This window comes from Streptopelia decaocto (genome assembly GCF_964273445.1).
Source record: "Streptopelia decaocto genome assembly, chromosome: Z".
Classification (NCBI taxonomy): domain Eukaryota; kingdom Metazoa; phylum Chordata; class Aves; order Columbiformes; family Columbidae; genus Streptopelia; species Streptopelia decaocto.
Window position 1 is genome coordinate 35,393,746 of NC_138657.1, and position 26,761 is coordinate 35,420,506.

The 26,761-nt window shown below is 38.2% G+C and overlaps 1 protein-coding gene across 2 annotated transcripts in view; it reads right to left on the bottom strand.

The window, feature by feature from the left end:
* Nucleotides 1–1,396: 1,396 nt before the first annotated feature.
* The window catches only part of CDC42SE2 (CDC42 small effector 2), an 85,523-nt gene continuing 60,158 nt past the window's right edge, over nucleotides 1,397–26,761 (bottom strand). For both annotated transcript variants that reach the window (XM_082075893.1, XM_082075892.1), the window contains 3 exons: nucleotides 8,470–8,571; nucleotides 3,779–3,896; nucleotides 1,397–3,353 (listed from right to left, as the gene is read on the bottom strand). In XM_082075893.1, coding sequence (XP_081932019.1) covers nucleotides 3,798–3,896; nucleotides 8,470–8,571 — 201 coding nt within the window. In that variant the 3' untranslated portion in view covers nucleotides 1,397–3,353; nucleotides 3,779–3,797. The remainder of the gene's footprint in view (nucleotides 3,354–3,778; nucleotides 3,897–8,469; nucleotides 8,572–26,761) is intronic.

Below are 26,761 nucleotides of genomic sequence, written 5' to 3' on the forward strand. Positions count from 1 at the left end.
CTATGCTGCTTCCTAGTAGTTTCAGAAGGTGACATAGTACTTTTTAATTTTTTTAAGGCATATAAAGAAATTAAAGTAAATTCATTAAGTCTTTTGAGTGGCATGCACACAGATCTTCATAGAAGAGGGAGATCAGGAAATACAATGAAGTGCTGAAGATCTACGGAATCCTTATAAAGCTCTAAAAGTAACTATCTTTTCTCTAGGAAGGGGTCCTATTCACACACATACACACAAAATAGGAATAGCTTTAAAAATTAGACTTTGAAAATCAATATTGTATTCATTAACTCTTCCCCTCACCACAGGGGAAACAAACAAACATAGCTGAAAAAAAAAAAGAGAAAAGGAATACAGAAATCAGAATAACTGTGTTGTGATGAAACATGTACTTGGTAAGAAGGTGATATTATGTATACAGGGCAAGATTTCCTAACAATTTTCTGGATCTGAAGGGTGGGATGTTTTTGGTATATCAAATCATGTCAGAGTACAGTGCTAGTTGGGACCGAGACTATGTTCAGAGACTTGGTTGCTAATGCAGCAGCTTCTCACTTAAAATTTTAAAAAGGCATAAAACAGGTGAATTGACTCATACAACTGTTTTAGGCAGCTAAACACACTGAAGACTAAGCGTACACAAGTTGGCTGCTTCTTTGAGAGATCAAAACCCTTTATTTTTATAGATGGTTATATGAAAACATCTGCTCTTCAATAAACACCTTTATGGATAGTACTAAGCTTCTACAACCTCAGCAATTAAAGAAAAGAACCCTCCAGTTGATTGATACCTCATGACTTTACCCTTTAGAACCACCCTTTTTCCTCAGATGGCAACTAAGATCTTGCCATGACCTAAAGAATTAATGATCCATCTTTAAAACAATTCAGCATGAAGTCTGAAGTAGTAAATCAGTGCTCAAGGACTTAACTTTGAGAGTGTAAAATATAAAAATTAATTGAGTCAAATACGGAGTAGACAATATTGTGCCTTGAAGATATATTTAATGCAGATACGCATATTACAATGACTAGTTGTATGATTAAGTCTTCTGCTGATCACCACAGTAATTGGAAAGATGATCAAGAAAGTAACGCACATACCAGCTGCAGTCAAAAGGAAAGCAAGCCTGTATATGAAGGTTTCGAATATATTTTTTGATAAACCTTCTCTTGAAGATCCTTTCAGAAGCCCCTGGTATACACTCTGAATCAAGGCAACAAAACTATCAATAAAATTATGGGTTAATCCACTTGGCAACAAAAGGGTCTAGTGGTATGAAAAAACCCTCAAGCCTGCAAATTACTTATCAACACCCCAAATTTGTCCGTAGGCTGCAAGTGTTTTTCTAATGCTAATGCAAGTTACGAAAAAGAAAAAGGATAGGCCACCAACTGAAAGAAAACATTTATTGAATCAAAGTCAATACTTTCCTTTTAATATCTACAAGCCAACACTGAACTGACTTTATTCAAGAATGAACACAATGTACAAATTATGTCTGTTATAAAAATATGTCAATTTTTTTTTCCTGGCTATTGAGCTGAAAACATTTTGACAAGTGCAAGATATGTTTGGCAAGCAAATTTAAGCCGCTATTACCAGTGACAAAGCTCAAATAATTTCATAACCAAAGCGTAGTTAAGACTCATTGATAAAGTGGCACTGGACATGTTGATCACTGGAAAAAAAAAAAAAACAACTCACTGCACTGCCACATCTTTATGCACCCAGACAATTGAACATTTTGATCTTCTGTCATGACAAATCAGTACCTTTATCAGTGAAGACTATCCAACCTAATTCAAACTATTCAACCAGACAATTGACACCTGCCACTGGAGGAAAACTGAGAGAAGGCAAACTACCTCCATGGCCCTGCATTTTGTAAGTTCTTTGCAAACTGTGAGAGCAGAGTTGGTAGGTTTATACATGTTTAAATCAACCTGACAGCTGTTGCAAAGTGAAATCAGGGAAAGGATGGAAAAAGAATAAAGAATCATTTATGACGGCAATCTGTATTTATGAATACATGCGTGTATGTGTATAAAAATGGATTTGACTAGGCTCAGTTATGCTTTATTTGTTTGGGTGGGTTTTTTCAACCACATAAAAATTTAACTCAACCAGGACTCAATCATTGACTTCGCTCAAACCACCAACAAGGAGGAAAAAAAGGGACAATCTACAGCAATAATCTGAAAACAGTGCAATATTAAAATACAATTTCACAACATGTGAAAGAAACATGCTTTGGAACCTGAGCAAAAGGCGTTTTACTGACTTAGTAAAAAGTCACCCTGTATGTTGTTTTAATTGGCATCTGTTCTGCCAGGTTAGTATGTTGCTCTCAGCAACTTCCATGGCCCCTAAACATTTAGTACACAGAAACTGCCAACTACTTAGAGAGGTCTACTAAACTTTTCAGCTAATATTGCAGGCAGTCTGACATGCTGTTGCTGGAAACGAACATACAGCCCAGAATTAAGAAAAATGGTAAAAAGAAAAAAGAGCAGCCAAACACGATGCTTTTCTTTTCTTTTTAAATAGACTAAAGTGTTTCCACACTTAGATACGGTACTACACTGATTTACAGCCTTCAGATCAGCTCTTTCAAAATAAATATACCGAACATTTACAACAAATGCCTCATGAACGCAAGCTCTCTCTTTATTATTTCAAGGCCAGCTGGATAAAAACTAAAATAAAGACATAACTCTGAAGCAGCTAAGTTACAAGTCCTTTTTCAGGAACAGGCATGACTTGGTACCACAGCAAAGTTTCTCACCAGTCTGCAGTAGGCAAGTTTTTTTTTTCTCCTAGCACCAAGCAGGCCACCATACAAAGCAACTTGACAAAGCATGCAGTCATCTACTCTGCTGATTTTGTATGAAATAATCATTTGTGCTTGCAGGTCCCAGACCTTTCAAAGATGGGTATGAACAAGAGATGACTGAAGACGTTAATGGAAACTCACTCGTTTCTAAATTACTTGAGTGAAGAAAAGATTTAAAGACTAAAAAGCAACCAAATGTTGTGCATTAATATTTCTGAGGGATGAGGGAATATAAGGTTGGTGCTTTAACTTGCCTTAAGGCAAACAAAAAGCTAAAACCGATCCTAAATAGCTCTATGTCCATGATACTGGTAGAGGCCAATGTGTGCATGCCACCAAAAGGCACGGTCGGACCAATCTGATAAATGGCATCATCAGAGCAGAACAGCAAATCTTCACTGGAGTAATCACAAAGGGTGAACAATGAGCCATCACTTCTCTTGTCATAAGCACAGAAAGCAGTCACCAAGGCAAAAGAGGGGACACAGGGAAGAAGATACTGGAACTCACATAAACCTGGAAGACAGAAAACACAGTAAACAGAGTCTGAACATTCTGAGTGACCGTTTTACTACTGTAACATTGCTATTAATTAACACCACACATATTAAACGGATAGAACTGTTGCAAAAATGGTATACTAATCATATAAAAAAATTCTTCTGAAATTTATTACATAACTAACTTTACTTGCAAAGATTTGCCTACGTTATTGTCTTAGGTATAAAACATACAAACAGACTGATGCAGTCAGGACAATCTCTTGTTCATTGGGCAAAAAAATGAACATCTCTACATGATATTGAATTTTTTACTCAGAAATGCATTTTAAAATTGGGCATCATAAAGACACAGCTATTTATAGGGAGCTAATTACAAAGTAGTACGATTTATTTTCCTACTACTCTAACAGTACCTAAAAAGCAGCACGCAGTACTTACTGGAAGGGTTTCCCGAAGGCTATCCTGCCTTTGTATCTACAAGCTGCATCTGAACATTTGCAGACATGCCACCTCCATAGCCTCCCTTGGACTGCATTTGATTCTGAATTGAGCTGACCTGAAGACAAAACGGAAAGGGAGGAAGAGAAAGTGAGAATGGCACCAAATGCTTCTGATAGCGTTTATTGTTTAGGTTTGGTTCTGAAGTGCTCCTGTACCATTAAAGCTACATTACTTTTGCATGAGGACATCTGCAGTGTAGGTTTGATTAAATTTTTACTTCTGCAGGCAGCTGAACAAGTGAGATGGAAGAACTAGTGCTGAGGCAGAAGTTCTTCCTCTCTCCTGAAGAAAACTAGCTGATTCAGGCTTTTACTGACCCGCTTGATTACTTGAGAAAAAATTGATCGAATTTCTTACTGGTATCCCACTCCACTCCTATAATTTATCTTATTATATGAAAAGTGTTCTTTGCCAAGTATGATAAACCAGAAGTGGATATGTTAAAAATATAATAGACAACTTACAAAATATCTGGATAGTATCTGCACTGAATGGCTAACTTCACATGATTAAAAAAGGACTCTCTAAACCAAAAACAAGCTTTTGGTTTGTGGAAGGTTTTTTATTTATCTATTTATGTAACAGCATACACTGCTTTCCTTAATTGCTACTATTCTTTTCAATGGCAGGGCCATTACTATTTAAATCATACTTAATCTATCAACATCCCTGAAAGCAACTTACTTGAAGGTATTTTTAGCATGGTGCAAATAAATACGTAAAGGACATCATCCCTCCCCACCCCCAAGACATGCACATCCCTCTATGGCTTTCATTGCCTTTATCGACAAAAAGGAAGGGAACCCATAGTTCTTTCCTGCTTGTGTTGCATGAGTCAAAATAATAATCTCCAAGCGCCTGCAGGAAGACAACTCCAACCTCAAAGGTCTGGCCTTTTTCTCTCTGCACCCCAGAGCATAAATAACAAGTACACAATGAGTACAAAATAACACAGTCATTCAAGGCTACAGCTTCTGAAACTGAACTTGCAGTAAAGTCTATGCCTGCAGGGCACTGCTTGCAATTAGTACAGGTATGTTCCTTCATGGAGACCTTAAAACATCACTAGAAAGCTGTATTAAAACAGCACTGGAGAAATATTTTCAAGTAGATTGCACAGTATTTTCCCTGTTAAAAAGAAAAAATAAATATATTCTTTTCCACAGTAAAGCAAAACACATGCACACACACAAAATCAGCATAACTCCTTCTTACAGAGTTTCTCAAACCCATGTGAAATGAGAGCTCGATTTAGGATCTTCATCTTCAATAGTATGGCATGTTGCAGTGCTGCACATAAGACCTTATTTTTATGTATTTAAGCAGTGTAATGTAAAGCCATTTACTACCTTGGCACCTTGCTCAAATAAGTAATACAGCTGCAGCAAAGCAATGTTATAGTTACATTTTTCTTCACGGAAAAGTGGTCAGAGCCAATGCTGTAGGGGGGCTGACATCAGAGACTACAAAGTCAGTAAGGAAGTGTGGAGAAATGCAACCACATTCATGCAGTGGTGTTTAAGAACTTTTGCATTTCACTGAGCTCATAGTTTTCTTCACCAAGCATCTTCTGTTGCTCTTTGGAATAAAAGGAGTTTGAATTTAATCTTTTTTTCTCTCAGAAAATAATCAGTCTACATGTAAATGTATTCACAAGAATGACTTGAGGATGGCATTAATTTCAACTGAATGAAGCCTGCCTCTAGTGAAAAAGAGCTAGAAAAACATCTCCAGGCCATGTCACCTGCCAGCCTGACAACTTGCCTACATTACTTTAAAATTCTGAAGAACAGCAAATCAACACAAATTGCCAGGCTACAGTGTAAATTTTTATGAGCACTTCTTTTAAAGGTTAGAATAATTTCTCTGGTGCTTGAGTTACACACATAGATGTTTGTATTAGTGGGTAAGGAAATATCAATCTAAAATGCAGAGGCTGTTACACCTGAAGCAAAGAGAATGCAGCAAATTAAACTTGACTGCTTTACCAGTTCAGTAGCTATTTTGTATATGAAAACTTATATAGGAGATATACGATGTTAAGAACACCGAGCAAATTGCAGGTCTAACAACTGTGCGATTATAAGGTGGTATTCTTTGTGAAGCATTGTCCTTTTGAGACAGTGTGAGCTGCAAGAACAAGCACCATTAAATTATTTTTTTTCTTTCTAAAATATGACATTGCCTTCCTTTGATCATACATAACAGCAAGGTTCTTCTCTCCTATGTCTAATTTAGATAGAATAAGTATTTAAAGATTTTGGAAGGGGAAGAGATTCCACCAATTAATGATCACACAATCTGTTGTGCTACTTATCTATCTCATTAATTTCCTCCTTTCTTTTTTTTCTTTCCCTCCCTTTCAAAACTAGGATATAGCACAGATGGTCCCTTGAGAAAGAAAACAAGGGAAAACTAAGAAAAGGACAGAATAAATTAAATCGAAGGCTAAACTGAGGAATATGAAGCAGAAGAAGAAAGTGAAATTTCTCCATGGAATATGAAGGTAAAATAAGAAAGAAAGTGATGGGAATGAGAAAGAAATAGTGCACAAAGGGCTTCTACTGTTTAAGCGTACCTTTAAAAAAAGGAGCAAGGTGCTCTACAGGAGGCAAACAAAAAGCAAAATATTTCAGTAGTCAAAACTACTGTCCTCAGAATCATAAGGACATGTAGTGAAGAACAATGCTGATGAAAATAGGCACAGATCAGACAGTGGATGAAGATTCAAACTTATATGGGAAACGCTAAGGAAAATGCAGGAGGTCTTCCTAAAGTATTCAAAAGAGAAAAGAGACAAGGAGGTTCATGATGGAGTATTATATCCACACTATAAAGGAAATTACGCCCCAGAAATACATCTGGAATTTAAACACTGTTATCTTGGAGTTTACACTGTGAGGAATTAACAAGGAGACTGGATACAATATTACCCCAGTAAGTCACCACAGAAGAAAGAGGAAAATAAGCAGTGTGAAAAAGTAGAGATTTTTGCTTCTGAAGACAGGGGGAGAGAGAAATGGTTATTTTTTGCATATAGATCCTTTCTATCTGGGATCAGAAAAATCACTCTGGCCAATGATGCAGCACATTATCCAAATAAAAAAAAAAAAAAAGTGAGAGAAAGAGACAGCCATTTATGAGCATTCAAAATCAAAAAGTCTATATAGAGGGACAATAATGATTATATACTATCCAGAGATAAACTGGATATTATGCACATCAAAGGTGATGTCAAGCAGGGGTAAAGTCTGAGGTTAAAGAGGCAAGCGTGAGGCAATCACCACAAACCTCAAGAGGCAGCTCAGCTGTGAGAATGAGGAAGGTTCTCACAGGAAGGACAACAAACATTTAAAAAGCAAAAAGCCACACTTTACACAAACAAAAAAAACCCCAGAAATAAAAAGAAAACTCATTTTATTATTACTTTATTGTTTCAGTTTATAATGGCTTTAAATATTAATGTAATATATTGCATTAAATAAGTAATTGGCTTTAACTCAATTTTATCAAGCTGAAGTTGTGTTTGCCCACTTAACTTGCTTACACAGGTTTTAGTAGATGTCACTTCCAATCTATCATGTTGTTTCTGGGAAAACGTATCATATTGTTTGTCATGTCAGATTTTCTAGCTTTGCCCATCCTCAACATGTACTGAGTTTAAAAAGTTTTTGTCTGATTTCAATAAGCTGTAAACTAGTTGAAACTACAAATGACCTCACCTGACTACATTAAAATTATCTCCTTCCTTTACAGCTCTGCTCTGTACTCTGATACCTCTGACAGAATTATTTCTTCTCCTTTGTCAATAAGTTATTTCTCATCACTTTCATCTCAAAACATTTTTTTTTCCTTTAAAGAGGATTGTTAAGGTCATTAAGTATTTTTCATCATTACCTACATAAAACCCTTTTCTAGGTTGCGTAGTGTTGACCTTAAACACAGATTGACATTGTGCATAAATGCAAAGTTGTACAAAAGAAATCTATCTTCATAAGCCAATTTTCAGTATCTATCTTAGCCTCTGTTTTTTACTTTCAGAGAGACAAAAATATTTATTGCTCCTGTCATCTACAGGAAGCCACAAAACCTTGCCTGTGACATCACTGCTTGCCCTGGAAATAATTCACCCTGCAAATATGGCTACAGAAGACAGAAAAACCTCAACAAGGATATCCAAAAATATTTGTGTGCACCATAGAGCAAGGCAAGTTAGAGTTTTACGTGAACTATACTTAAAGCAGCTTAAAAGATTTTAAGGTGAGAAATCTAGTCAATTATAAGATACTTTTAAAAGTTTTCTCTGAAATACTCTAGTATATTTTAAAATATACCTCTATTTTCGTTCATACATGCCATCAGAATGAATTTTTTAAAAGTATTCTATTCATACCCTGTACAATTTATACAGCATCTACTATGTATTGTCAATAAACACAGGAATTTTAAAAATGGTATACCATAATCCTGAATACAAATGTTTAGTACTTGGAAATAAGACACTAGTACGTTGGTCTTCAGTTTTATGCAGATTCTTTCTTAGAGTTGACTCTTTGCTTCAGCCATGATATACATACACAGTGTTCCTGTATTCCAAGATGAAATACTCTTCGTCTGCTCATGCTTACCGAATTCATTCCACTGAACAGGTCTCCTGATCCTACATGAGCTGTGTGAACAAAGTTTGTTGGCTCCCCAATCATGCTTCGGTCAATCCGCCGTCGTCTTTTCTGAAAGGAAGGTAAAGAAACCTTCTAACTGAGAGTCCTCAAAAAGGCAAAACCAATGTGTGTCATAAATGTAAGACTTAATTGTCCACAGGGTTTTTCATACACCATGATATTTTCATAGAGTCAACAAGCAGACTCCAAATTCCCAGGTTAACCAAGACATTGGTAATACTATCCTCTGTTTTTACTTAGAGCATCTATAGCATAGCATTAGACCAACACTGATACCACTGCTAACATCTAGGCCAATAAGATCTTTGTAAATTACTTTACTACATTCCATGGTTGCAATATTTGAAAGGTTTTATACAGTAACTTCTGCCTATATTTGTATTTAAAGCATGATGTGACAGATGATATTTGAGGTTTAGTCATTCAAAAAAAGAATTAAGGATCAAAGACCATCAGTACAGTCTATGAAACCTCGAACTTAACAGAATTTCTGATTTGCATGCCATGGGAATTTCTGTCACTATTTGTAATATACTTCACTTCACAATGCCTTGAGTTTGATCAGGGTTAATCACAGACATGTCTTTGCTGAAACCGGTACACACAGACAACTTCCAGTCTGCATGGTTGCAGAGCGTGAGCTGAAGTGGTGCAGTCTGAGAGTACACCAGGATGCCAGAACGGGGACTCTGATTCCTGTGCCTCCCTTTTCTTAGCATCACAGCTTTATTTTTTTGTTAATGTAATAATACACAAATGAAAAACTGGAGGCAGTAAGGACTTCCTCTAATTAAAACTGCTTTGGTTGTCTGCCTCTGGCTAAGCATTGGCTCTAAAGGAATAAAACAAAAAATCCCATCCTCGCTTCTTAGGCCAGAGCCAGGGAGCCTACACAGAGCAAACCATACAGTGTGCAGTCACCAGATCCTGTATTTTAAAGAAGAAACAACAGCCATGAAGCACATTATGAATATCTCAATTCAAGGTGTGTCATACAAAATATAGTGTAATAACTAAGAAACTATTTGAGCTGAATTAAAAACTTCCCATCATCTTCAAGTCCACTCAGTCTCATTTTTAAAAGGATCTCCATTCCCAACCTGCAATGAAATCCAAAGACCACTCAGAATCAAGACACAAAGGTATATGGGCTAGCTGCTACTGAAACACAGCTACAGATTACATCTTTGTGAATCAGAGCCCACAGCTATGAGTATACATCCTGGGGGCTAGCCAGCAAGTACAAACACATTTAATCCTTCCCGGTACCTTTTCCCTATTACTAAAACCAGATTTCAGTATGTTTCAGTACCTCACTGCATCATATTAATAGCTTGGGTGAAACGACAGAACAAAATGACACAATCTAGTCTAAAACTATTACTGAACTCTCTACTCCCAACAAATTTGACAAAATCAACCAAATAAAATAATCATAGCTATAAAAACATCCTCCTGTAGTTTAAGGGCTTTCAATCAAGATTTCTCAATTACAGAAAAACATTAGTAGAGTTCATAAAGCCATAAAAAGCCACAACAGAATCTATTACCATGTCCCACCAATGCATTAATATGTCAAACTGGAATTCAAGCTCATTTATACACATAGCAAACAATTTCTTAATTCATGCATGATATCAGCTAGTAAAGCATATGTGACTAACTTGGGAGGACAGACCCCATACCAGGCTTATGCTGCCACTGCATGAGAACTGCTCATCTGATGTGTTCAGGATGAGGAGCATCTCCACCAGGTGTGATGATAATTTTAAATGCACATTGCTGTATTTACACAATATAGAATTGTAATATGCTGTGACTCTGACACAGAAAGAAGCTCTAGAGAGCTGTAGCACACCACGCCAATTAGAACATTTAAAATTGTTTCAGGTCTGCAGTAGTTACCCCTCTCTCCCTTAAAAAAAAAACAACAAAACCAAAACCAGCCAAAGTCAAATACATTTATATTTCTAAACAATATATCCATGGTCTCTCAGTTTTAGCAGAGTTTTGAAATGCAGCGTTTTGATGCAGAGAAAACGTAGAAAATCTCAGAGCTTTTGGAATTTTTTTGTTTTAATCATTTCGCAAAAAACCAAACTCCTTCTTTGGGCAACTCAAGTTATTTTGCTCCTTTAGTGGCTGCTAAGATCACTGGCATGCCAGTAGCAGAATTAGAGTGCTGCATCTTGTGAATTACTGTAAATGATTCTCCCTTAATCATCAGCTAGTCAAACAGTAACCACCAGTTCAAGTGAATTGCCATCAAATCCTCTTTCTTATCTCAAGCAAGTTTCTTATCAGAGGCCATCACCAGTCACACCAGGGCACGTGCCCACACGTGATCTCCTTGAAGCAATGGAACAATATTTAAATGCTCTGCTATATTAAGACCATAAAGTATTTCACTCTGAAAGCAAATCTTTGTGGGTTTTTTTCTGCAGAAGCATTTGGTTTGCATTTACATCAGTGTTTTAGCTTGGCTCATGGGCATGCTTTTGAAGCAACTTTGCCAGTCCCTATTTACAATGCTTCAATTTAAATTTCAGAGAAATCTTGGAGTGTACAAATTGGACTTCTTTTGGGTGAAGCTGAACTGGAAGACTTGATGCACTCTTACTGCTAACAGACATTGAGGCTAATGGACCAGGCAGGCCGGTCTGAAGCAGGCTGCAAAAAGAGATCTAATGCACATAATGGCTCCCCAACACTAACTTTTCTGCTCCAGTGCATGGCTGCTCCTACCCAGATGTGTCATTTCTGTAGACAACTTCAGCAAGAACCAGTGACCAGTTAGCATGGGGAACGATGTAATCACTTCTTTTTGAGGAATGTAACGCAGGGGACAGGAGTAGGGGAACATGCCAGGAAAGGTTACAAAGCTTTTAGAGAGGACACAATAAACACTGGCTTTGCCAGGGTTTTGTTGAGAAGTTCTTTTTTTCTGAGGCCCCTACCTTTGAGAATACATGCATGAGAATACTGTCTTTAAACAACAAGAATTAACACATAAATTGATTCTTCAGTAAATTTAGCATATTTAATTTAAGGAAGCTGAGAAGCAACACAGTCACCTCTTACTTAAGAAATGAATTGTACAATGATGCTAATTTCCCTCTGTATCACTTGTTCCATTCCATGCTTGCTCCTAGTGCGAGTCACGTGCTTAAGCTGACAGAGCCCAGTGAAAATTAATTCCCACCAGCCTGCACCCATGGCACAAACTCCACTCGATAACATACCACAAATAATTAGTTTTAGAATCTACACCACTAGCCAATGTAGTAATGAGATCTGACTATAAAGGTGATCTAGAAAACAACTGCATGTTTATGATGCTAGTGCAAAGGACTTCAGCATTTGTGTGTGTGAACGCTTGTATCATCTAAAGGTTTGTTTTAAAGATGTTTCTGGCAGAACACATATGTCGCAACTATGTCAGCCTAACTGCAATGAGACCCTATGCGCTGTATCTGTGTTTCTTGTGGATGACGAAAGCTCACATTATTATTAGCTAACTTGTTTGTTATCTTTCTTGTTAGCTTGGGTCATTACTGAAACATTTGGTATTGATGGGCAAAAAAGTTCAAAATCCGAATTGTAGTATTTCCCCCTCTTGCCTTGTCCTAAAGCACTTCCCCCTTTACTAAGGGGGGCAGGGGTGGCAAGGAGCACAACAGAAGTGAGGTGAGATGAAGAGACTTGTAAAGGCACCTTGGAAGTGGAATATGAAACATCACTGTTTAATAGCTTTACTTGGTTTGTTCCCTTGACAAAAATCTGCAGAACCTGTACTGCAAAGTACACACTAGGTAATCTTTAAAGATTATTTATTCTTTTTGTGGTGTAAACGGAAGCAGAAGAGATGCAGGTCTGTGTGTTAAATGTTTGAAAGGAACAGAGCAGCCTGAGGACCCACCTTGGAAGCTTTAAACATGTACTAGATGCAATGGATCACATTTCAGCTACCACAGTAATGAAGTAGAGAATTGACGTCTCTTCTATTCTTAATCTGCAAGTGATGTTTTGCACCCACACAGGGTAGCATCTATTTCAAAGTAAAATATCAGAATTCAGAAAGCCACCAACAGTTAACACAATACAGAAATTATTTCAAGCCTGCAAGTTTCGTGAAACTTTTGATAAACCCTTCTGTTTAAAAAAATTAAACTATTTATACCATATATTCAACCTGCCCTTCAGCAAAGCCACAAACATTTTATTGCAAGAAATTCAAAACTGTAATTTGTTTCTTTAAACAAATAATTGCCACTGATGGGTCCAGAGGCATGTAAAATTTCTTTTATTGCCCTCTGTTTTTGGCTTGCAGGGAAGAAGCGGCCTTTTTCGACTACTTCCAAATTTTCTCCAGAGGTTGGGCTGTGCTTCTCTAGCTCAAGACACTCGATAGCAATGGCAGTAGTTCTGAATTAGACAAGTTCTCTGCCTCTATATATACAAATAAAAAATAGAAGTTCTGCCAACTTTTCTCCTTTCTCCTTTCCTTCTGTCTATCTGCAGAAGAGGAACTTTCATTCAAATTTGTCATAATTTCCCATTATTCTGCAAGATTACCTCTATTATTTTTCATGAGATGCTATTTGGCTTCTCTTATTTCAGATTCACATGCAGAAAATCTAAAAAGTAACATTTATTGAGGCATAATCCCTGTGCTTTATAGTCTCCCTTTCTGAATAAAATGGTGAGAAACATCTTTTGTATTTTAACTTCGGAACAGCCTTGATACATAATTAGGCAAAAACAAAACACCATGCTTTGGCATCTCATCTGATGCAGAGTAAAAGCATCCATTTCCCAAGATTAATTTTCCAGTCTTGTATCAGTTTCTTTTCTAATTTCAGACTATTTTTTTAAATAAAAATTATTATTTAAAAGGAGTGCAGATTGTGTAAATCAAAGTATTAATAACATTCCACAGTAGAATGTGCCATGGCAGCAGCATCTGAGGCTTCAGTGGTCCCCATCCATGTGCCAGGTTTGCCTTCATGGAGTCAGCAATACTTACTGCTGGTCTGCAGGCTCAGTAACCTGGCTAAGACAAAAAATAGTTTTTTTCCCATTTATTAAATGATCACTGTTGTAAAACAGGCTTATCTCTCTTGGCAAGAAGGTAACTAAAGAACACTTAATTCCTCTCTGAAGCCTGATTCAAGACTTAATAAATTTACCTGCTAACTCTCTATGGGGAAACTCCCTGGGTGAACAGAGAAGGGAACGATCCAGCTGGATCCTTGGTTTGCAGAATGAGTTTCTGTGGTCAGAGAAGGATTTACATTTATTACTGCTAAAAATTGTGCTCTTGTCAAAGCAGAAAGATAACACTAGCACACTAGAAGATAAACACTAGAAGGTTACACAGCTTTTAAACTTGTCTCCACGACATGAGGGTCAGCTTTCCAAACTGCTTGGTCACTGCTATCTCAGTCATTAAAATGACATCCAATACAGTAAGAAGCAATTCACCCTCTATGATAGCTCTTTGCAAGCTTGACTTTTAAGTAGCAGCAGGGTAATCTGAACATCATGAAGTATAACAACTTTCAACTGTATCATTTAATCCTTTGCCACACTAGAGCTCCTGTATCTTTCCATACTAAAACAATCCAGATCAAACCTCTCCTACAGAAAAATAAAGCCCAGTAGAGCCACCAAAACCACTGCTCTTACGGTAGAACAGGACAAATGCAACAGGAAATATACTTCTGGTTCTCCTCTGTATCAACCTAGAACATTTGTTTCCATGATTAGGAGCTAGTCTGCTTATACATCCAATCCTATATAGATGCACTTTCAAGATAGTTATAGTTAAGTAAGTGATTTGTTATTTTTTTTTTAATAGGAAGTATCAGATTCATATGGAGGCTCACAGCTATTGCATTTCACCTTCTTTCACAAATAATCCTCAAAAAGCAATTTTTTTTTTGAGAACTTCTGTTAGCATTCATTCTAGCATTAATGTAAGGCTAACCCAATGCAAAAAAGTAAACTCTTAATCTGGTAATTTACTCTCTGGGATCTTTGCCTCCAATCAAGATAGTGTTTCATAACTTTTCCCTGAGGACAAAAGTGATCTATTAAACTTTTCAATGATACAACTCTCTGTTGAAATAGAGCTGCTTGCTAGCTTTGTATTCAAGAACTCAGCTGAAACTTCAAAAGCAGTGCAGGCCAAAGATAAAACTAAGATAGAAATCTAAAGAAAGGACTTAATCAAAGACAAGATAGTAAACCATTTCAAGATGAGGGATTTGGATGGTTATAGGAGACACCGAAAAAGAGCAAGCACCCTTCATTTTATTTTTCTTCTTTGATCTCTCTTACTTTTTACATCTGCAACTGAGGAGTCCCTATGCTGTGCCACCCAGCTGATCCTCCACAGGCTAACGCACAGGAGGAGCTGGGTACTTGCTCAGAATAGGAGCTATCATATCACCCTGCAAAGGTGGCATTTGGTCCTCCCACATACATGCTGCTCTGCTTCCAGAACAGTCTGGCTGTCTGTCTCTCAAAAGACACATGTCTGGGTTCCCAATATTGACCATCAAAATTACCAAAGATGGTCTTAAGGGTTGTCTTTCACCAAACCGTATGTAAAGGGGCTGCGGAGGCAAGGATGTCCCTTGTCTTTGATTCTGTGCATTATGTGTTTAAGATGCCTTTCTCTACACTTTCCTCCCTAACTAAGAACCTAGAACTTCGTGTAAAGAAAAATGAAAAGCACGTACACATATAAGGCTGGAATGCTAATACACTCCCACCTCTAGCAACTGGATTATTATGTAGCAAACTAGTACTGTGAAACTAGTGGCTGGATGTATAGGATCGCTACATAGCCAGTATGATACTTTTGAAAAAGAAATGGCTTTGTGCCTCCTAAACATTTCCCTGAATATTGTGGTACCATCCATTTTTTTCTCAAATGTTTAAACCCATGAGCTTACATTGCAAATTCCAATATTTATATAATCTGTAATTATTATATGGAAGCTGATCAAAGAGACATCATGCACAGTAATGTTAAAATTCCAGTTAAGCATGACCATGTGTTTAAAGTTTTAACATTTAATTTATTTTTTGAACCACAGAGCGACACTGACTATATGGAACTGCAGGAGACCACATACTCTCTGACAAGGAAAGGATGAAGAAGTAACCTTTAGGGTTCAAACGCCTCACGTTAAGAGGTCTATCAAACAGAAGAAACACAGAGAAGCACAACCAAGATAATATGCAAGGTAAATTAAAATGCTACCCACTCCCTGCAAAACACTGTATTTCAGGGATAGATTTATTCTAAAGCAGTAACATGTTGTACCTAAGCCCAGTGTAATGACGTTCTGACCAGTGCTGTGATTTTCATCAGCTGTGAAACTTCAAAGCTGATCCCGCTACTAACATGTTTTTCTCAGTCCCTTACATCGGCAGTTTCCAGCAGCTGGCTTAAAGAGTTTTGATTGCTTATGATCTTAGAAGCTATGGCTTCATCAGAATAGAAGCAAGAGGAACACAGCCCAGGTTTTCATGCCAGCGCTTTAGCAACAAGCAACAGGCCTCCAGCACACTCAGCTTTCCGTGAGTTTTCCAAAAATCCAGGATGCTGCCCAACTCTTCTAGCTAAAGGAGAGTTAGGAAATTGAGACAAAGGATGGAAAAGAGGCAATTTTTAGAATAATGTAAGCCGTTATAGTTAGCATCTAATAAATTGATTATCAAATGTACACTGGATTTAGTCTTTAGGGAAAATCACTTGGGATTTACTGACTCATGTGGCAAAAAAAGAATAAGCAAACCTGACTGCTTTCTGAACTCTCAAGCAAAGGAACTAGCAATTCTGTCACTGTTTAAAAAAAGAAAAAAAGCACAGGGAAAATAAAATATTTAATATGGAAGAGAAGCTGATTTTATAAAATCTTAAGTTCAATTTCACACTGAATTAATCTATTTTGTAAATGAATACTTCAAGCTGGATTGCATGTTGGTATCTCATTCAGTTCCTTTCCTTTCAGCAAATTTAGCACCTTCTTGAGTCTTTTGAAGTGTGCACTTTTTGATCTGTTTGCACAATATTCCCTTATATTGTGATGACGTTAGTCATCATCTGACAAAACTGGCAATACTAGCCCGTTTTCTAAATAAACAGGAAAATTTGCCAGATGAGGTCAAATGACTCCAAAAGACAATAGGTCTTTTAAGAAATGTGTTTAGCTCACACATTAATAGGAACTTGTTCTGTTCCAGATGCTTAAACCAACTTTAAGTCACAGAGTAAGCCAGATTCCTTGGTATAGCCAGTAAGCACTGTCCCTTTCAAAACACACATTAGCACATCTTTTGGATGACATTTAGAACTTTGACGTGACTGCCATATTATATCACAAACTAACTTCTCTTTCCAGTAAGTTTATTCTCATTACTTTTTGTGATTAATGCCTCTTTAAACATAATTTAAAAAACCAAAACAGTCATCTAAGACAAAAATATGGTTTTCTACTACAGCAACCATACTTCTTCAATGTCTTTAGACAGACCATGCAGTCTGATTGTAGAGTAACAGGTCATTCATCAATGAAAAGGACGGCAGGGCATGGTGAAAGGAACAAGTCTGTGATGCTTGCTTGTGGTATCTCAGCAAAAATCAGCCCTTACCATTTAACATATTTCTTACAGTTGCCAAGCTGCTTAACTTCCAACGTGCTTACTACCAGCCCACACAGCTAGAAAGAAAAGTTTCTCACTGCATCCTTTGGAGTAAATCCAGAGCTGTGACACAGGTAAGGGACAAAAACTCTGTTGCACATGGTATAGAAGAAGAGACTGAAAAAGAAGGTTTCTTCAGCCTTAAGAAGAGATATCTGCTTGTGGTCCTAATTGTCTTCCACTACCTACCAGGAGCATACAGAAGACAGACAGAGTCAGAGGTGCACAGGGATAGTATGACAAGCCACAGACCGAAGTTCAATACAGAAAGTACTGATTAAATAAAAAAAGTTATGTAGGTGGTCAAACACTGAACCAAGAACCCAGTGAATCTCTATATCCATCCTTGGAGATCCCCTGAACACAACTGGAGATGGTCCTGAAGAGAAGGTGCCAAATTCATGTATACTGTGATTAAGTTACAAAAGACATACCCATCATTAACCAACTGACATGAGATAAATGCTTTCTGACCATCTGCAAAACGAGAAGATATTTTTCAAGTTTTAGATCCTTCTGCATGACAAGAGCGAGACAGAAGATTAAGTGATACATTGTTTAGAAGCAGAGTGCTTAGTTTATATTTTACTAATAATTAATAGGTGTATTGTAAGTAAGAAACTAAACAATTATAACTAACATAATCCATTATTTCTTACTACAGATGTATTGTATGTCAAATTTTTCAAAAACTGTAATGCATAGGTAATAATTATGTGAATATAAGCAATGCAAGAGCATCCAGTCACTGGAAGATGATGACCAGTGTTGCCCAGCACTGAATAAATAAAGAATGCCGCTTAACAGTATAATTGACTCTGCTGTTAAATTTATTTCTTTGTTTCAGCCCCACAAAAGCCACAGTTGGTTCTGTTCTGAGTAGGTGCATTGCACTAGATGACATACAGAGGTGTCTTGCCACCTAGGTTATTTGTCAAGTCTCATCAACCGATGATGAAGAGGAAGAATGCAGAGTGGGCTCGAATTGACTTTTCTGTAACACAGATGCAGTATATTCTCCCCCGTGACAAAAAACATAATGTTAAAAGACACATTAAACAAATGATGTAAAGATACACCGCAATACAAACTTTCTGGAAATTTCTAACAGCTTCTTAAAAACAAAAAATTCAGAAGTGCTGATAAGGACACAATGCAATCTGCATCACGTTGAGCTCTTTCCTTTCACTCGATGATCTTTTCCAACAAGAACACAGGAAATACTTGAAAGGTCATCTGGCATGACAGGAGTTGTAGATCTCTAGAAGATGTGTGTCAGGGTTACAACATGTAGCCCTGTCCTGCTCAGCCAAATGAATGTGTCCCCCCCCCAGCTACAACATAAACAAAACCTTCGGGTGTCCTTAAGTATGCTGCATATTGAAATTCTTTTGTTAAGAAATAATACTTCATGCTCGTAAATCCTGCAGTAACACCTCCTTCAGCTAGGTGACTAATATAAATGGGTTTGTTATGTCCTGCGCATGCTGGCATCAGCACATATTCGCATCTATATGGAAGCATGCACGTTGCATAAGTTATAGTACATATAAGCCCTCTGTACTCCTAGGTACACTCTGTATGATATTCTAAACTGGAATGATAGTTAGGCAATCTGGACATCCATAAATCCATGGGTTCGGATGGGATGCACTCGTGGGTGCTGAGGGAGCTGGCTGAGGTCATTGCTGGACCACTCTCCATCATCTTTGCCAAGTCTTGGGAAACAGGAGAGGTGCCTGAGGACTGGAGGAAAGCAAATGTCACTCCAGTCTTCAAAAAGGGCAAGAAGGAGGACCCGGGTAACTATAGACCGGTCAGCCTCACCATCATCTGTGGGAAACTGATGGAACGACTTATCCTTGGTGCCATCTCAAGGTATATCAGGGATAAGAGGGTCATTAGGGGCAGTCAACATGGCTTCACCAAAGGGAAGTCGTGCTTGACCAACCTCATTGACTTTTATGAGGACATAACAAGATGGACGGATGATGGCAGAGCAGTGGACGTGGTCTACCTTGACTTGAGTAAGGCATTTGACACAGTCTCCCACAGCATCCTCACAGCTAAATTGAGGGAGTGCCATCTGGACGATTGGGTACTGAGGTGGACTGTGAACTGGTTGAAGGGAAGAAGCCAGAGAGTTGTGGTCAATGGGGCAGAGTCTAGTTGGAGGCCTGTATCTAGTGAAGTGCCTCAAGGGTCAGTACTGGGGCCTGTATTATTCAATATATTCATCAATGATTTGGATGAGGGAATAGAGTGTACTATCAGCAAGTTTGCTGATGACACAAAGCTGGAAGGAGTAGCTGACATGCCAGAAGGCTGTGCTGCCATCCAGCGAGACCTGGACAGGCTGGAGAGTTGGGCAGTAAAAAATTTAATGAAATATAACAAAGGCAAGTGTAGAGTCTTGCACCTGGGTAGGAACAACTCCAGGTTCCAGTATAAGTAGGGGAATGACCTATTACAGAGCAGTGTAGGGGAAAGGGCCCTGGGGGTCCTGGTGGACAGCAGGATGACCATGAGCCAGCACTGTGCCCTTGTGGCCAGGAAGGCCAATGGCATCCTGGGGTGTATTAGAAGGGGGGTGGTTAGTAGATCGAGAGAGGTTCTCCTTCCCCTCTACTCTGCCCTGGTGAGACCACATCTGGAATATTGTGTCCAGTTCTGGGACCTTCAGTTCAAGAAGGACAGGAAACTGCTGGAGAGGGTCCAGCATAGGGCAACAAAGATGATTAAGGGAGAGGAGCATCTCCCTTATGAGGAAAGGCTGAGGGAGCTGGGTGTCTTTAGCTTGGAGAAGAGGAGACTGAGGGGTGACCTCGTTAATGTTTACAGATATATAAAGGGTGAGTGTCACGAGGATGGAGCCAGGCTCTTCTTGGTGACCCAATGATAGGACAAGGGGTAATGGGTACAAACTGGAACACAAAAGGTTCCACTTAAATTTGAGAAGAAACTTCTTCACAGTGAGGGTGACAGAGCCCTGAACAGGCTGCCCAGGGGGCTTGTGGAGTCTCCTACTCTGGAGACATTCAAAACCCACCTGGACGCCTTCCTATGTAACCTCATCTGGGTGTTCCTGCTCCAGGAGGGGGATTGGACTAGATGACCTTTCGAGGTCCCTTCCAATCCCTAACATTCTGTGATTCTGTGATATGCACATACTAAACACCAGTACGGAAAAGTACAAGAACAAAAAAATAAACTGAAATGTTACCTCCAAACAGATAATAGCCACTGCCAGATAGAGGATCCTCAGACACACCAAACAAATCCAATCACTTAATAAGTCTAACACTTTCTCTAGACTAGCTAGTTAAAACACCTACTGCTCTGAATATAATAGCTCTAAATGCATTATCATATGTACTCACTAGCAGGAGTTTGGTACTGCACACTGTGATTCACCTTCGACTATGAGAAGAAATCAGGGCACACGTGGTGTTTTCAGAAAACCTCCACATACAACTCATAAGTAATTCCTTTACTGGGAGAAGTGGGATCTTCAGGATTTACAGCACTGATCTTTTTTAGCTGTACAATTAATGGGTGGAAGCTCTAGTACTTGTGCCGCAGGGAAAAAAAAGCCATAACATTTAATAATAATATCCTTGAGAGTCAACAACCACAGACACAGTGAATTCATCAGCTTTTAAATACCTCTGTGAATGTCATCTTCAAAGCCTGACACTAGTTGGCCCAAATAGCAGCAGCGTCTTATTTGTTTATATATGTATGCAATTAAATACCTAAATATTCACCCAGTCTTCTGGTTGTGTACTGCACTACTTACTTCCCACTGAAGTTTTATCAAAATGAACTTGCTCTGAATGAAGATAGTTTTGGTTTTTTTTTTTCCTGGTACAAATCCTTTTTAGAAGCAACTAATCCCATCTCAGTGTTGTGTGTGTCAGGACCACAAGACATACTCCTGGCTGCTGACCTTTCTGGCAATCTTCCCATTGGCATTTTGTTGCAAAGTTATTTGTCACCTGTGTGAACTCATCATTATCTCTGGGTTCTCCTTGCTGCTCCAAAGGCACCCTGACCAGTTACCTCATCAGCATATAAGCAGCCACATGGCCTCGGGTGCCCTGTTTCACAGTGTTGAGAAGCATTCATAACCACAGAATCATGAATTTGCTTCAGTGGCCATCCCACTTCTTGCTCCTGTGAGGACTTCTGCAAAATTCCCAAATCTGGCTGTCATGTTCATCCAGTTCATTTTAGGTAAGGCACTGGAACAAGTGCATCTCAAAATACATTATGACGTAGTGTCTTTGCTTGCTCTTGAAAGCAAAAAGTAGTTAAAACCTACAGAAGGGAAGCAGAAACAGCCTCCCAAATTCTTCCTATACTATGAAAACAGCCACTCATTTGAAAGGTGATTCCAGTAGTGGGTGTGGAAATGATGGCATTATACACAAAATTTGAAAAAGACAATACAACAAGCATCCAAGACAATTTAGCAACAGATGGCCCAGTACATATTTTAGAGCTACTTAGATGCTGAGCCCACACATGGCATGGCTAGAAGCATCTCTGGAAGAGTACCCTACCAGTAACTCCTAAGAAATGTTCAAATCAACAGCTGCACTCAGACTTAAAATAGCTTTCTGCTCAGCTTTTGACGTATTCAGAATAGTATCCGACACAGAGGAACAACACAAATGCCTGTGCCCAAAGTGTTGCAAATACCCCTGAAAGATGGAAGGGAAATTGTTCAGGAGCCAATTAACAAGTTACAACAGAAGCACAGGGGCAATGGAAGAGCAACATGGTGTGGCTCGCAAGACAGATAACAAGACCGACCATTGTGAGAAAAACTTCTAGTCAAGCACAGTATTCCTACCTATTTCAGTTCAACAAGGAACATAAAAATTAAGTCCTCTCAAGGAGTGTTCTGCTTTCCCTAGCAAAACAAAGGAATCCTTGCTGCCTTGGCCAACCTCCTATCAAAAGGAAAATACCAGTTCCAAGCATGTACAGGCATAGTCTAGCTAAGGTATGCCTCAATTCCACAGGTCTTGAGTATAAGCAATCATTAACTATTTACATTTCATCAAGTCAGAAAGTGTCCCTTATTCCTGATTCATTTGTCAAATTCTACCCTTCTAAACCCAGCCTTGTTGAAAAGAACCAGTCAAGAGCAGTAGCAATATCTCCTTACTCTCCCACTAGCTGCACTTGGAATAGACACAAATTTTGTTGAGGATAAAGCCTGAGGTATGTTCATTATTCAGAATTCACTGCTGGACTCAGAAGTAGGATCAACAACAAACCATTAGATCATTTTTACAGGCAGTGTTGGCTGATCATAATGTCTAGAAAAACCCTTCTACTTACTAATCCACTTCTGTGGTAACCTATGCCTCCTTGTAATGCAGGTCTTCTGCAGTAAGTTATCTATGATAAATTTATTACTGTGAGAGCAGAATTTCTATTACTGTATTATTGTGTCTCCTACTTGCATACTTTTGGACGCTATTCCTTCAGTCTAGTGCTGGCAATTCCAAAGTTGGATCCACTGTAGAAATCCAGGAAATATATTTGCTTTCTTAGCATGTCAGATTTACTGGTCTTGCCAGAACAAGCCATATTTAGGAGCTTCTTAAGACAGGAAGAATAGGAAAGCATGGTTCTTTAGCAGAACAGGTTTGGCATTGCAACACTGAGCACCATGGAGAACTCTTGACTCCTTCAGGTTCTTGAATCATTGGCAATTTTAGGGAACTGCTTTCCAATTCCACAAGTGTAGTCAGCTTCTACCGTAAACAATATATAGCCAAGAGCTATATGTTTCCTACAGATTTACAGTCACTGGCGGTTTAAAAAGTCAGAATGAAGAGGAGAAAAAGCAGTAAAAATACAGAACAAACCCAGATTTTGTAAAGAGCTTCAGGCTGTAAATTTCTAAACTGAGTGCATAGTAGTAAGTGCAGATTATTTACAACAATTTTTTTTCCTTTTACCCTTCAGCAAATTGAACCATATAATACCTAAAAATACAGGTACACAACTCCATCATCTCAACAACTAGAGCTATGAATACAAAATTGATTAGTAACTGTTGGTAGGAAAATATCTATTGTTCCTAAATTGAAGAAAAAAACCACAGCTAAGCTAAAACACCACCACCACCACTCTGTTTCATGGCCTGAGTGTCAGGTACTTTTTACTAACATTGGTCTCCAGTGGCCTCTGGCAACTATACCAATGAAACAAGTTGGTTTTGAACAGCTGGCTCACCAGCATGACAACTGCTAAATTCCAATCGCATCAGATTATTTTAAGAGTTCCCTATGCCACAATGTCATCAGGCTAAACCACCCAGAAACATGCTTCCATGGTCAAGGCACAGAATTTGCTAGAAGTTAATTTTGTTCCCAGATCTCCTGCATGTTTTCTATGTCTCAACCTTGCTATGCCATTTCACCGAGTTTCCACGAAGTCTGCGAAGATCTGTGTACTCAGGCATTAGTGTAGCCACCTACAACTGCTGTCTTGCACAGACATTGCCACCTTCGTGATTCTCAATAGCTTCAGAGTTTCAGACTAAGTAGAGCTGCATACTACATCAAAATAGCTTAGGACAACAAGAGATGCATCAACACGAAAGGTCTCACTTAAGGCAGAATCTGAGTTGTCTACCATGGAATTGGTAAAACACTTGTCACTTTATAGCTACCCTATGGAGAGCTTCTCAGAGACTCTTTGACCTTCCACTTCAGATGTCTGGAAACAGCGCACTAGAAATACTTTCGAAAATCAGAAGGCTGTGGTGGTGCTGCTGTCCCTGTGGCTCCACATCCCTTTCCTCACTGCCTGCAGGAATTTTACTGCTGTTTTTTCTTACCAGAAAGAACAACTGATTTACAAATTACCTTGATAAAAGATCCCAAAGGCTGCATAGCTAGAAGACCATAGAGTATTAAGAAATTCTGCCATGTTAAGCTTCTAGCTATTCCTTCGGCTTTCCTTGTCCTAAGTCAGCTGTAGCAGCTATGTTGAAGTCTCTCCTAAAAAAAGTGAATTGCTATAGCTCTTCATAAGCTTAAAAAGCTTGTCTTCGTAAAAAAATGTACACTTGGTTTATACTGCAGCTGCTTTTATGCAAAGCCAAACATTATAGCTTCAGAAGTGACCCTAGTTCTTTCCATCACATAATTCCAGAAAATTTTAAGCATAATTTCTTAAGCTTCTAAGTGTTAATTTTAACGTATTGTAACACATTATGAATCTAATATTCTTTAAAACTCAAGGGCAAACATAAACTTCTCCACTAAGAACAGCACAAGTAGGTTTTGTTTTCCATCTGCAAAGCTAACGAAGTCAGAAAGTGGAAAGATGCATGCACTATCAAGACACTCAACATTTCCTCCTTGGGATCACCAAGGAAAAAATTGAGAAACCCAAACCTTTCTGCCCTTCCCAAATTTTTCTCTTCAGGCTTCTTTCTTGTCTTATGCATTGCAGATATAAATGTCTGCTATGTTTGGTTACAAAAAATAAATTGCCAGTGATACTCACTCCTGCAATGCCTGCAGAGCCAACATTGCTAAGAGCCTCAGTCGAATTCTATTCCTTCTTGGGCACAACCAGATTATTTACTAAATTCCAGTGAGCTGAAGCAAAGGAATTAACTTGCAGAAAACTTACTGTATCAGCGTGGGAAAAAGATTCAGCTTGACTCTCTGAACCCAGAATGAGTTTGTAGACCTAGCAACTGGAAGTTTACTTGTTTTCAAAAACGGTTCCTTTAAAATTTGATCACTTGATGTACATTTTATTGATCAATAAACAACTAAATTGAAAAACAGGTTTTCAAGTTGCACTTCACAGCATGCTTCAAAAGGGAAGTTTTGTCTGTCTATTTAGGTAAAAAATACAAGGATATCAAAACCAAATAAAATCCTCTCATTCCCTTTATAATTTTTCTTTCCTCTTCACTGGTTAATAATGCAAGGTGACTAATTCTGGAATACTGAATTACGGAAGTCATTATGTAATGCACAGTACCTGATCACTTTCCATATTATATAAAGTAGAAGTAGATCATACTGATGCAAGCTCTTTTATTCACTCTAACTAAACAGAAACTAGTATTTACACCAGTACCAAGTTCAGAGAGAGTGAGCAAGGGACAAAGATATCACAAAATGTCATTTTGGTGACCTGAAGCATGCTACTGGCAGCATACAAGGAGACTAATTTCACTGTCTTCCAAGGATGATCAAGATGCCCTCATATTTTAAAAATATCATGGCAGATATTACGAAGCAGTTATTTCACACAAGTATTGCACACTTCAGAAATTTCTTCTTGCATTATATTCTCCTTAGAGAATACAAAAGAGCTATATACAATGAACACCAAGTAAGGAGCTAAGTCTAATAAAATAATATATAGGTCATCTATAACTGACATTGTTCTTTTAAAAATCTAGCTAGAATAAATTTTTGCTTTAACATTTAAGCTGTGCTGCCTTCAAATAAAAAAAAATCATGATGCTTATACACATGCCCCATAAAAACCTACAACTAAACATCCAAGAGTTTTGTACTTTTTATTAGTTGGTAGTGGCCTTCCTCAGAGGATCTCAGCACAGTTAGCAGAATCCCAGGAAAGCACTCAGAAAAATAGTCTAGCAGTAGATTTTTGTTGTAATTCAGCAGATTATTCCCTACACACACACACTAAACAAAAACCAAACAAAATACCAAAACAAATCAGATGAAGTAGGAACTACAGTTTGTATGCCGTTGCTATGTTGAAAAACAGCAAGTGTAGTAGCCTGCAGAAAACCCCACAATCAGTTCTTTAACCACTAAATCAGCTAACACACATCTATCTTCACACATCAGTCAGCTTCTTGGCAGATTTTGACCTAGGTGAGTGTGTATTAAGATGTGTAAATTTCCTCTTGATTATCTTCTCTGTGTAGGAACACTAATCTTTTACAATGGGAATGTTGGCATTTTATTCCTGAGTTAAAAAGAGCAGTTTAATCTCACTGACCAGGGATATGTGCATTTATTTCTTTAGGGGCAGGGCCATACAAAAGAGTCCTTGATTAAATCCTTTCTAGTCTTCCAGCAGTCAGTTTAATCCACACTGCTTTCACCACAGCCACTTTAATCATCTCTTCTCCCCCACAGTCACTACTGGTAGCAGCCTAGTATTGGCTGCATAGTGTTATACAGATTGCACTGTCTTCATGGCTAGCTTACAGGAAATATAATATTCACATAGCTTAATGGGCTTAGAAATCTTTGTCAGGTTTTAAAAGTTTTTAAAAGCAATAATTAAGTAGCCCCAGTTCTTCTCACATATATGTCCTGTTTCTTTATTCTCTGAAGTACATGCATTGCAGTTATTCTCTTTTCTCCCCCAAATCTCCCTTTCTTTGCGTTAAAAATTGAAGAGGCATTTCATTTTCAAAGCTTAATTCTGATGTTAAAAAAATGCATTTGATATTTTTCCATGAGGAATAAAAGGCCTTGTAGGCTCTTTT